This window comes from Corvus hawaiiensis, chromosome 3 (genome assembly GCF_020740725.1).
Source record: "Corvus hawaiiensis isolate bCorHaw1 chromosome 3, bCorHaw1.pri.cur, whole genome shotgun sequence".
Classification (NCBI taxonomy): Eukaryota; Metazoa; Chordata; class Aves; order Passeriformes; family Corvidae; genus Corvus; species Corvus hawaiiensis.
The window spans coordinates 28,331,751-28,345,265 of NC_063215.1; the positions used below are offsets into that span (position 1 = coordinate 28,331,751).

The following is a 13,515-nucleotide window of genomic DNA, read 5'->3' on the forward strand; positions in this document are numbered from 1 at the left end:
CTTGGTGCCTGGGAGAACAACCCCCACCTTGCTTTAATCTCCTTTCAGGAAGTTGTAGAGATTAATAAGGTCTCCCCTGAGCCTCCTCCTCTACAGGCTAAGCAACCCCAGCTCCCTCAGCCACTCCTGATATGACTTACACTCCAGAACCCTCACCTGCTCGGTTGCCCTTATATGCACATCCTCCAGCACATCAGTGTCTTTCTTGTAGTGAGGGGCTCAGAACTGGACACAGGACTTGAGGTGGGGCCTCACCAGTGCTGAGTACAGGGGGACAGCCACTGCCCTGGTCCTGCTGGCCACACTATCGCTGATTCAGGCCAGGATTCCATTGGCCTTCTTGGCCACCTGGGCACACTCTGGCTCATGTTCAACCGCTGTCAACCCCAGGTCCTTTTCTGCTGGGCAGCTTTCCAGCCACTTTGCCCCCAGCCTGTAGGGATGAATAGGGTTTCTGTGACCAAAGTGTAGGACCCTTCACTTCGAACCTCATACCATTGACCTTGGCCCACTGAATCAGCATGTCCAGATTCCTCTGCAGAGCCTTCCTAACTTCCAACAGATCAACAGTCCTGCCCAACTTGGTGTCATCTGCAAGCTGCTTGAGGGTGCACTTGGGCCCTTTATCCAGATCATTGACAAAGACATTAAACAGGACTAGCTTCGCTACTGAGCCCTGGGGAACCCCACTAGTCACTGGCCATCACATGGATGTGAGTCCATTCACCACCACTCTCTGGGCCTTGCCATCCAGACAGTTCTTAACCCTGTGCAGAGTGCAACTGTCTTAGCCATAGATTACCAGCTTCTCCAGGAGTAAGCTCTTGGAGACAGTATCAAAGGCTTTGATGAAGTCCAGGTAGACAACATCCACGCGCTTCCCATCATCCACCAGGTGGGTCACCTGGTTATAAAAGGAGATGAGGTTGGTCAAGCAGGACCTGTCTATCCTAAACCCATGCTGGATGGGTCTGATCCCCTGGTTGTCCTGTTGGTGTTATGTGATCACACTCAAGATAATCTGTTCCATACCCTTGCCAGGTGCTGAGGCCAGGCTGACAAGCCTGTAGTTCCCTGAATCCTGCTTCTAACCCTTCCTGAGAATGGGCATCACACTCCAGACAACCTCCAGTCATCTGGGACCTCCCCAGTTAGCCAGAAATGGTGACAAATGATGGGGAGTGTCTTGGTGAGCTCTTCTGGCAGTTCCTTAGTACCCTCAGGTGGATCCCATCTGGGCCCATAGACTTGTGAGTGTCTAAGTGGCGCAGCAGGACACTAACTACTTCCTCCTATAATGTTCTCGGAGAATCTCAGTTATATTTTATGAGTCTTGCCAGCAGGGCTTACCTTTTCCATTGAGCATATGAGACACTGCTAGTCTCTTGAAAGATGGCTATAGAAAGGTTGATTTTTTGAATTTTTAATTAGTTGCTTAAATATCTAAATGAATACCAAAGTCTTCTGGAAATCTGGCTCCTTTTGTAAGATGTACCCAAGAGACTAGTATTTCTAAACATGTACTGAAAATTATTTTATGTCTTCCTGCACAGAGGCAACTCTGATACTGCAATAGTCATTTACTTGTTATTGTACTGAATTTTATTCAGTAGAACATAAATTAAAACTAATAAAAATGACAAACTAAATTTTGACCATTAATTAACATAATAAGAACAAACATGAGTGTTTGTTCATGAGCTCATGAATAATGAATTTTATTCAACCATCTTCCCTAAAGGGGAAAAGTCCTGCTGTCTCACCATACCAGGAAAATTGCCTTTTAATGATTATTCTGGAATCCTAAGTAAGTATCATTATATTGAACTGCTGGAGGAAAAATGCGTTTATATTTAATTTATAAATCAATAGGTGCTTTTAATTGAGACTATCACTTGAACTAGATTTGTTCAAGAACATCACACAATTTGTTACTTTAAATTATTTTAGCAGTAAATGTTTAAAATTTAACCCCAAAATTTCTATGAAAAAGGTCACAATAACCCTTGAAATTTAAATGTATTTCCTTTAAAAGCATCAAGACAAATAATCACACACATTTTCTGGATCCAAGATACCTATAAATTGTTTTCTAAAAATGATAAAATAATTTAGAGAATGCCTTGACCAATAAAATTAGAGACAAAACTGTTTAGAAAATCAACCAATCTTTGTGATGGGAGCTTAATGGGTATATACCTCTTATTTTGTAAGCAATTGTGTTCTGTTAACAAACTGATGTTAAAGTATCAATTTTGTTTAACAAAGAAACACACCCAGCAGATGTATAAACAATATCCCCTTCACTTTACTTGCATCCTAAGGCATATATGGATGGTCACTTTGAAAGCTTTGCTTGAGAAAGTGAAGGACTATTAATGCTGTAGGAAGAGTGAAATGCATTTAGACAACTGACAGAAATGCCTTCTAAAGTTAATTATGTTTGCTTTCCCATCGCCCTTGGTGTTCATTACCTTTAAACGGAGCCACACATTGGCAGAAATAATTACCAGGTTGGTCAATGCAGGTGGCTCCATTCTTGCAGGGAAATGAAGCACACTCATCTATATCTGTTTCACATCTTGCACCTTTGAAAAGATGAAAGATTTGAATACTTACTAAAAAAATCCGGTGCCAATTTCTAATTCATTTGCACCACAAAAATCTGAGGTAACTTGTGAAAATAAGCTAACATACATCAGCAGATAAACAGCCACATTACTAATACCAGCATTCATTTAGTTCTTATCAGCACAAATACATACCAACTTATTTCTGAGTTCCTAAATGGTAACTAGTCTTCCTTGTGTGTGTAAGCTTTGAAGGCCCTTTTATATGCAGACTAATTTATCTTGTGCTATGTAGTTCACAGACACAGTCAGTGTTCCAGTTTGTTGGAATGCAAATTAAACATTACACCAGGGCAGATAAAGAGAAATGAGAATAAAACACAAGCAAATTAGTCAATAATGTCTTAATGGATGCTTTGTGGACTATCTGGCTGTGGAAAACAAGGCTTGCTATGAAAACAACTCACCGGTAAAACCAGGTAGACAGATGCATTTATATTCACCAATAAGGTCTGCACATGATGCATTATGAAGACATGGAGAGGAGTGACATTCATTTATATTTGCTTCACAAGTTGTACCTATGAATATAGAATCAGGGAAAGGGGAAAGAAGTTATTCCATGGCACATTTAGGTAAATACCAACATTTATTTTAACTGAATATAATTCACATATCAGAATCTATTTGTAATCCTTTTTATATTCAAATCTGGGTGTCTGTGACAGATGTTCATCTTCTTAATGTTTAAGTTGTTCACTAGTTTTTCAAATACGTTAAAAGTACAGTAATCAAATATTTTACTAAGGCTTAAAGCAGAAAATTTTCTTATTATAGAAATATAGAAGAACAGAAACCAAATGACATTAAGTATAATAGACTGCACTGCAGTGGTGTGAGAGGAAATATTTCTTGTGTTCATGATAAGGCAAAAGACGTATTCCCAAAAAACTGTGAAAAAGAAATCTGTTGTAGACAAGAAGAAAATTTATTCCAATCTAGACCATAAAAACTCCACATAACTACTCAAAGTATAAAAATACTTTATTGCTAATATTTTTCACTGAACCTAATTTCTTATCATTTGAAGAATAAATGAAAAATTACATCAATTGCATGATTTGGGAAGTTAAAAGCATTTAAAGAAATATTTAAATTTAAAAATGCAAGTGATAATTGTTCTGAATGTATGAGTGGTAGAATTGTAATATTTTGCACTGGGACATTTGAATTATGGATTTATTTGTATTTTAATGATTAAATATACATGATGTTTAAAACAGGGCTTTGAAAAGAAAATGGATACACTTTAAATTCCTGATCTAAGCTGAAAACATAGCTGCAGCTATTAATTCATCCATTTATCAAAGCCATTAAATTTTTTATATAAATATTCCAAATATGCCAAGAACAAAACCTTTACCACACAGCTGTTTTATCCCCTCAATTCAGTGATATTAAAGCTTCCAAATATTAAAAAACTTGCAGAAAACAGTATTTCCTATTTTCAGAATTTCACTGAACCCCACAGATCCATTTTCAACAGCCAAGACACCAATTAGCAGAAAACACCTAGTTCCATGCTGTCATGAAAACAGAACATGTAATTTAGTCAAGATACACTTTTTCTAACTGACATGTTTATGACTTCAGATGACACCCTTATATGAATACATGCATCTCATCTGATATGTTAAAAAAAATTGGTGTAAAACTCTGAGTAAATTTACAAAGTTATCGTTCTGTGGATTTTTTTATACCTTCAAATCCATCCTGACAGATGCAACTGAAGGCATTCAGGCGATCAACACAAGTAGCTCCATTGTGACAAGGGTCACTAAGACACTCATCCACTTCAATCTCACAGTTATGACCTGGAGGCAAGGGAAGGATTCATTTCATTAGGAACACACCATTGGTGAATCATCAGTGCAGGCAGCAACAACAAAATGAAATAACTGAACTTAAGTACAGGGAGCTCTTGCCAATGAGCCATAAATTGTCTTTGGGGAACTCATTTCTTGGTGATTAAAGGAAAAATCAGAGTATAGTGTTAGTCAAAGATTTTACAGATTCTTTTACAGATGTACTCAAAAAGTTGCATATTTTCATATTTTAAGGGCAATAAAATCTTGAGTTTTCCTAAAACATCACAAAAATGTAAATATGGTTTCTAAGAAAAAAATATTAAAATAGCACAATCTTTCTCTGTAATATTATTTTTTCATTAATTTATCAATTAATGGGGTTTTTTTAAAAGATCTCTATGGGACATATTGGGAAATGTTTTCGTTATGGACAAATATTTTTCATATTTTTAAAAAATGAATTATCGGAAAGTTAGATACTGACTTGTATTTGTAAATGTGCAGGGGAAAAATATTGATGCTGATTTCTAGTTGTGAACGATGTAGCTAATATTTTTTTCTGGCATCAAATTCATTATTACTGATTCTTAAAGATAGATAAAGTTCCTGACTGCTTCTGAAGGATTTTGAGGGTTTTAATTGACTAGAGAAAAACTATAAAAATACTAATCTAGTGTTATGTAGATATTAATATAAGAATTTAAACAAACATTTCAATTTAAAAAGATCTCACCAAGGATTATCACAAGTAAAATCATACAATTTTACTTTATGTTTTTATAATATTACTAAAATAAACCAACCATAGAAACAGGATATCGAATTTCATTGCATTAAAGACAAAAATACTACAGCTATTAAATTACAGATTATTTCATCTAAATGGATGCCTCTGTAAGGATGTAGAACAGCAAGTTAAGAGGTATGCAGTCTTCTCAAGATTTCAATTCCTCTGGTTGTCTCTGTCGTCCTTGACTATTGAGGGAGATTTTAGTGTATTCTTATTCCTGCTTTAGGAGCCCTGTGAAAGTCCCTGGAGTTAGACAGGATGGATCTGGGTAGCAGAGCTGATCTGCCACTCAGGGAATTCCTACTGCCCTTGATTATTTCATCATAGAGTGGATCAAAAATACCTGCATATGTACCTAGAAAGATTTTTTTTTTTTACACTGTAGTTTGAAACACCATGTCAGTATGCTGACATACCCAAACTAGTTTTAATCTAGTCAGTCTAATGACAATGGACTGAAGGGTAGATGCAAACATGAGTAGTTAAACCTGCCTAGGATCTTGGATGCATGTTTGGCAGTTGAGGCCCTTGTTACTGCAGCCTTATTATTACAGAGAGCACAAAGGAGATAAATTAAGGCCGACTTGCATATGGCTGGGAGTTCAAATCACATCAGTATAAGACAGACACCATGTCTAAAATAGTATAAAGAGTAATTGGAGTGGAAATATTGTAGTCAGTATTTTGTACAGCTGAATGCTCTTACTCAGCCTAGTACTTTTGTGTGCCAGGAAACAAAATTTGTTTCTGCCTGAATCTGAGGCACACTGCTAAATTATCTATTGCTGTTTTTGAACAAACTTCTTTTCTCTGGTTTAGGACTGACAGAAACATGTTAAACAACACTTCTATGAACTCACCTATAAAGCCAGGTGCACAGAAACAGAGATAGCCACCCACTATGTCTTTACAGATGCTGGAGGCTCCACATGGTTGTGATAGGCAGGCAGCAACATCTGTTTCACATAACTCACCAGTAAAGCCTGGTGAAAAATACAGTAACAGAAGACTTAAGAAATTTATTACATTTAATGTGAGAAAACAGACAAGTGATAGACAAATTTAACATATACTTTTCTTATGTTTTAAAATCTTATTTAGGATAGGGTAAAATATTCCAGTTTCCTTGAACATTTCAGTTTCACATACAAAGCCACTCTAAATGGAACAAAGTAATAATGATAAAGTCAGTGATAAAGATGTACTTGCAATTATAATAAAAACCATTCAAAATACAGTGGGTCTTCAAAAAAATCGATAGAATATCAAATTCTTTGAGTGATTTTATGGAAATACTCCTGTTTCTATTGATAGATATAACAATAAGCCCACTGTTGATACAAGCCTTCTCATTTTTAATATGATGTTCTGTAAGCACACTAAGAAAGCATCCTCTGTTTCTAAACAAACAAGCATTGTCCAATACATTCTGTTATAAAGCAGGTATTACAAGGACAGGTTTGGCAGCATATTGGTATTGAGTTTTTGAACCAGTTCACTTATAGTTAATAAGAAATCTAATCTTGTGAAAATTAAGCATCTCTTTCCTATTGAGTGGTACATATGCACAAAATTTAAAAAATAAATTTCAAAGATAAAATATTAACCTACATTTTACATTTTAGGTTTATTGGCCATGACATAGTTTCTTAGGATACCACGTGTCAAGGAAATCATAGTTTTCATTGATGACAGCACTTTTATTATTGAACATACACAATATATCGTTGCAAGTAAATATTCTTTGTTTGACTGACTTGTTTTTTCAAATCAAATCAATATATTTAACTAAGTGATATAAAGAAGTTGAAAAATCAATCCATGTGTGGGGAGCTCATACCTAAATGTTGAATGTAAACGCAAAGTTTCAAATTTTAGAGATTTTGGTTTGGTCATAAAAACTTAGTGAGCCAAGGTACAAGAAGTATGGTTTTCTGGTCTCCTATCAGCTGAGCATTTAAAATTTTTCTAAATATTTTTAGTCCAACAAAGATCAAAATAGACTGGACCAATTTATTATAATTTAACAAGTGCAACATGAAAAGCCACTAAAGACTTAAACCAGAGATTTGGTTCAGTGAATTAAATATAATTAATTCCAGTGTCTTACAAACTTAAATACCAAGTCTGGCTGAAGATCTGAACTTCACATTTGTCATAGGTTAGCAAGCATAGTCCCGGAAGGGATGTCCTTGCTAAGAGGTACTTACAGTTTCCTCTGGGAACTGATAGAACCTATCAGCTGGCCAGTTTGAATATGGACAATTCTTTAAGCCACTTAAAGTTGTGACCGCCTCTGTGATCCACATTTAAGAATAGGCAAACTCCCCCTCCAAGCTCTCTCTCGTTTCCAGCGCTGGGACAGGTGGCTGCGGGCCCCATGTGGGGGCCAGCGGGCCCGGCCAGGCCCTGCTTGGGCCAGGCTGGGCTGGGCCACGGCCATCCTGGAGTCATGGGCCTGTTCCAGCCATGGAACCCCCCCCACTGCCTTGCCGTGGGCAGCCGGAGCGGCTCGGCTCTCCCCCCTCTCCACTGCGATAAGAAAAATTCAACATTCCAGCTGCAAAGCTGCAAGGCCAAGGTGAGATTAACCCTTTTAGTACTGTGAAGAGCTGAAAACCTGAGGGAAGAGAGAGAGGAGATGCTTAAACCTGAAATTCTGTTGTGAAGCTATGATATATCAGAGTATCCTGTTGTAATTTCATGAAGATATGGGGGGTGGAGTGTTCAGCTCGTAAGCAGAAGCACCTGCGCTGAGATAGGTAGATGCTGACACAGCTGTAATTTCATGGGAAGTTTTGGACAGGGAGAGATGGAAGCGATGAGGACTTTTGCTCCAAACAGGAAAGGAGAAAACCTCAGTTCCTAGAGATGCTCCCAGAGATAGTCCTAAAGATGAAGATGATGAAGACCCTTTGCTCCCAGGGAAGGAGAAGGGCCTCTGTTTTTGTTTCTGAATGGCTCAACCTTAAAATTGTACCCCAAAAAACTTCAAGAGTGGACCCTCGAAAGCAGTTGCAGGAAAAGCTGCAAGTCGGGGGAAGGGATTCACATACGAGCAGAGAGACTCCTCTTCCTAAATGGGCTGAACAATATTTGGAAGTGGGTGGCTGTCTCGTTGTGATAATGTTTTCATAGCATGAGCAAGAAGAGACTTCTCTTTCTAAATGGACTGAACAAGGTTATTATGGAAGTGGTAAATAGACTGAACATCTTAAGGGTTGTCTTTTTACATTGTCAGTGGGAGAATGGAGGAAGGTGGGGGGAGGAGGAGAGTTCTGAAGGTGGTATATTTTTTTTCCTCTTCTTTTAGGTCTGTTAATAAACTTCTTTATATTCTTTCAAGTTTGGTGTCTGCTTTGCATTTCTCCTAATTCTTATCTCACAGCAGATAAACAGTAATGAGTATTTTGGACCAAACCACTACAACATTTAATTTAAAAATATATTTATAAAGTAATGCCATCCTTCAGCAGCACAGGTACTGTCACGACAGATTCCAGTGTGCCATTGAGCTGCCCCATATCTGCCATTGTGTTAGTCAATTTTTAGATGAAAAGGAAGACTCTTTGGCCAAAGATGTTCAAATAAATCTGTATTTCTACAGTATATTGTGATAGTTTTAGAAACTAAACATAACCTAGTTTTAATAGTGTTTATAAAGTGCAGATTGAGTATAATAGATAATTACAAAATTTCAAAAGCTCAGTCCTCCTTGGACAATAGTCTTCAAACTAAAGGAAATGTAAACCATATTCTTAAGGCATGACTGAAGAGTTCCTGATCTGGAAGATTTTTTAACTTTTGTACATCTTGTTACATGAGGGTAAACAGCAACTTCTGACCATCAGGGTAAATTGCTGGAACACGCTGCACCTTACAAATTCTGGCTTGTTGAACAACCCTTTGAGGCATAAATACAAGGCAATGCATATTAAAACTGCCCTACACATGCAGTCATTTTCATTTCTAAATCAGTAGATGCAGAAGGGTGTCTTTAAGCTATGTTTCAATTCCATCCTAAACACCAGCTGTGCAACATTCTTGCACAGCTGAAGTTTTCCTCCTTGTTGATTGCCATTAAAAATTTAAGTCTCTCATTTTTGCCTTTGTAAACAGCTCTTAACGTCTGTATAATGAAGTACTACATAAAACTAACATAAAAAATTATGATAAAGAAATAAAATTGAAACATTGATCAATGATGGTAACAGCTATGCACAGATATATGTGTAGCTGTTGCATGTGGTTATATGACTGTCATCTAAGTACAGATAATGAATATAGAAAAGCCAACACATTTTTTTCCTTGATGAAATAAGAATTATTATTCATAATAACTTCATAGATTTGAAATCTATGAAGAAATAAAATCCTTTTATTTCTGTGTTTTAACTAATTATCAGAGTATTACAGCATGGATTATTGGGCTTTGAGCAATCTAATCTACTTAAAGAAGTCACTATACTAAGTTGAAGAGCAAAAGGTACTGGATTCAGGACTCAATTTTAATATTAAACATCTAGTTATGTGTAAGGCTTCTCATCAAAACAGATTCAGTTGCAGTACTTAAGAATATAGTATTTCCTACAAAAAGAAATGAGCAAGTTTTGATTTTTTTTTTTTGTTACAGATATCCAAAAGTACTTCATAAGTTTAGATAAGGAAAATTTAGCAACAGAATATTTAATTTTTTTTTTTTTTAATGTCCCATTTAGATTCTTGAGACATTTCTTTTTGACAAATCCAAATGCCTCATGACAAAAGTGATTTTTACTAGTCAGACTATGGCACTTAAACTCTCCAGGGAGATCACTGATTTGTGATCCATTCTGACATAGTCCAGCCACACAGTGATTTATGGCAATTTCACTACATGGCTCCTTATATTCTGGATGGCAGGTACATCTCAAACTATTAACTGAAACCTCACATTAAGGGTTATTGTCAGAGCCAGCAGGATTCGATGTGCATTCATTCACTTACTGAACAAATACTACTTCTGGGGGAAAAGTTACATGGTTCCTGTAAAAATTACATCTGAGAAAAGCTTAAACAGACTGAAAGAAAGAAATCCAGAATGTAATAAATTCATTTGAAACCTGGAGAATATTTTCATTGTCATTAGGGTTCTTACCTAATAATGAGTTGCCAATTTCTCCTTATTTGTATTGGATGTGATAATAATTTTATAAAAACCATTTCATTAATTTGATTTTTTGGATAGAGTGTTTGCAATGCTTTTTGTCATTCAACACCTATGATAATGAAATTCTGCTTTTGCTTGGGTCCTCTGGAATTTCAAATGCAAAAATTGTACTTTTTGCAGAAATGATACAAAATGTAAAAATTGTAAAAACATGCAATTAATAATAGCAGTGTTGAACAAAATGGAGGAAGAGTAATAAGGAGGAAAAATCATCATCTTTGCATATGTATTGGGTTTGCTTGGCCAGGTTTTGGTAGCAGGGTAGGGGCTGCAGGGGTGGCTTCTCTGAGAAGCTGCCGGAAGCTTCCCCCATATCTGACAGAGTCAATGCCAGTTGCCTTCAGGATGGACCCACTGCTGGCCAAGGCCAAGCCCTTCAGCAATGGCAGTAATCCTTCTGTGATAATATTTAAGGAGGAAAAAAGTGATTTCATGGATGTCATTGTCACCAGGGAAAAGCGGGGTGAGAACATGTGAGAGGAACAGCTCTGCAGACACCAAGGTCAGTGCAGAAGGAGGGGCAGGAGGTGCTCTAGGTCCCAGAGCTGAGATTCCCCTGCAGCCCATGGTGCAGCCCATGGTGAGGCAGCTGTGCCCCTGCAGCCCATGGGTCTCCTCCACGCTGGAGCAAGGTGGATGCCTGATAGAAGGCTGTGAACTCATGGGAAGCCCATGGTGGAGCAGGCTGCTGGCAAGGAGTGGCAGACCTGTGGACAGAGGAGCCTATTACAGCTGGTGGTGGGGTCCGAGGCTGTGACCCAGGAAGAGATGACCAGTCCAGGGAGATGGTCCCGAAAGGAATCGCCTTCCCGAGGCCCGGTGTCTTCCCTCAGCTGCTGGCAGAGGGGCCCTTGCAGAAGCTGTCAGCTCTTTAGTGATTGTCAGCTCGAGATTCCAGCTCAGCTCTGCAGGGCAGCCTCTAGGCCAAACCGGACCGGAGAGAGAGACGAGAAGACCCGTATGGCTGGTTCCGCACGAAGGTAGCTTTATTGTGGGTACCCTCCGGCGAAGGGAAGGCCAGGGACGAGCTCTCTCCTCTACAGAGGCGAGCTGGTCTTCTTTTATAGGGATACAGGGGATCAGCAAGGGGACCAATGGATTACAGAGGGTCTGGGATAGACCAATGGGTTACAGAACGATCTGCATAGGGTCTCCCAAAGGATTGTGGGTCTACTTTTCCTCAGCATGACTCAAAAGTCCTTTCCAGGGAGTCCTGCTGGGCGATCTTATCTCAGCAGACATCCCTCCAGGGCAGTGGCTGGGCATACCCCACAGGAGCCCACTGTGGAGCAGGTTTCCTGGTAGGACTGGTGACCCAATGGGGGAAATCACACTGGTGCAGGCTGTCCCTGAAGGACTGCATTCCATGGAAAGGGACCCAAGTTTGAGCAGTTCATGAAGAACTGCACCCCGTAGATAGGGCTCATGCTGGAGTTTACAGAGAAGTCTTCCGTGGGAGGGACCCCGCACTGGAGCAGGTGAAGGACTCCTTTCCCTGAGAAGCAGCAGAAACAACCTGGGCCATAACCCCCATTCTGGTCTTCCTGCACCACTGGGAGGAGCAGGTAGAGCATGGGAGGGAGGAAAGGGTGGGGTGAAGGTGTTTGTAAGATTTTGTTTTACTTCCTCTTTTCCTGTACTGGGTTGGATTAATAGTAAATTCAGTTAATTTTTCCAAGACAGGTCTGTTTTGCTTGTGACAGTAATGTGTCAGTGATCTCTCCCAGTCCTTATTTGAACTCAAGAGACTTACCTTATATTTTAACCCCCCTGTATTGTTGCCAAGGAGAGATATAAAGTGTCTTTAACAGGTACCTGGCATCCAGCCAGGGTCAGCCCACCACAATACAAAAGGCAGGGAGAAAAATAATGCTCTTGTCTCAGACAATACAAGAGGAAAATGTTTTATTCTGACCATCTCCTCTAATAAATAGATGTGATAGCTATATTGAAGTAACCAGTCACAACTATAAAAGACACAGCAGAAGATGCAATTTTCTCTGTTGTATCCTTCTTACATATATGGTTTCTGCAACTCAGATAACAAAACCCAGTAATTCTCGGTAAAGACAATTCAAACTTCAGCAATTAGATTAGTATAACAGTTGCCCTCTGAAAGTTTTAAAACTTCATGTTCCAAAAGGTAAGAGACTGAGAAATCATGGCAATTCAACTTTAAGAAAGTCTTTGTGTTTTCTGAAGACTGCTCATTTTCACAAGCAGACTTTCTGATCTAACAACAGCAGCAAATTGAAAAATTCAGATTGTTCTGTTCTTGCAAAAAAATCAGCTGTTTTATTTCTCAGTTGAGCTTGGGGACAAGTCAAAAATTGTGTTTATGTACACATAGTCTGAAAGAAAGTTAACAAGTTATAAGAATGTACTTTTATTAGTACTGAGGGTGTTTGTACATTAGCTTTTTTCCTACATAGTCAGTTGTGAAATAAATAAATAAATAAATACTCTAAGGCAAAAGAATTTCAAGACTTGCAATTCAATTTTCTGTCAATCAGGTTTGAAGTATTTCAAGAGTTTATATATTTTGCAAAGTTTTTTCAGCTAAGTAATAAGTGAAAAAAATAAATCTTCTAGGCCAAAAGTCTGTTTTTATCCCATAATGTCAGCAGTTTCTGATAAATAATGTTTCATTGGATATTCCTCAAAAAGCTCTACTGGAAGCTGAAAAGTAATTATTACAAGTTGGTTTGAATTTTGTATTATGCTTTTCTGATCAGAAGACTGAAAAATATTTTTTCAGAAAAAACTTCTGTGCATCATTTAATCTTAATTCAGCCTGGAGAGGAATTTAAAAGAGCAGTCAGTCCCCCTTCTGCTTACCACTAACTCAATTTGGTATCAACAAATACATGTACATTTTAAAATATTCTGGATATCCCAGAAGTTCTGCCTCAGCCATATTAGGTTGTTTACTGTAAAAACTAATAAGACAATGATGGCAAGCCAATGTACCTGACACAGGCAACAAAGGTGATTTCCTATAAGCTACCAAAGGATTTGCTCTAGGATCAATTCTGATTCCAAGTTCCCAGGGAACAGACCTCACAGGCAGAGCTTACA

The 13,515-nt window shown here is 38.2% G+C and overlaps 1 protein-coding gene across 4 annotated transcripts in view; it reads right to left on the reverse strand.

The window, feature by feature from the left end:
- Positions 1-13,515, reverse strand: part of EYS (eyes shut homolog) — an 860,563-nt gene that overhangs the window by 538,109 nt on the left and 308,939 nt on the right. For 3 of the 4 annotated variants that reach the window (XM_048297571.1, XM_048297573.1, XM_048297574.1), the window contains 4 exons: positions 6,089-6,211; positions 4,331-4,444; positions 3,038-3,151; positions 2,475-2,588 (listed from right to left, as the gene is read on the reverse strand). In XM_048297571.1, coding sequence (XP_048153528.1) covers positions 2,475-2,588; positions 3,038-3,151; positions 4,331-4,444; positions 6,089-6,211 — 465 coding nt within the window. The remainder of the gene's footprint in view (positions 1-2,474; positions 2,589-3,037; positions 3,152-4,330; positions 4,445-6,088; positions 6,212-13,515) is intronic. The other variant, XM_048297572.1, reaches the window with a different exon arrangement.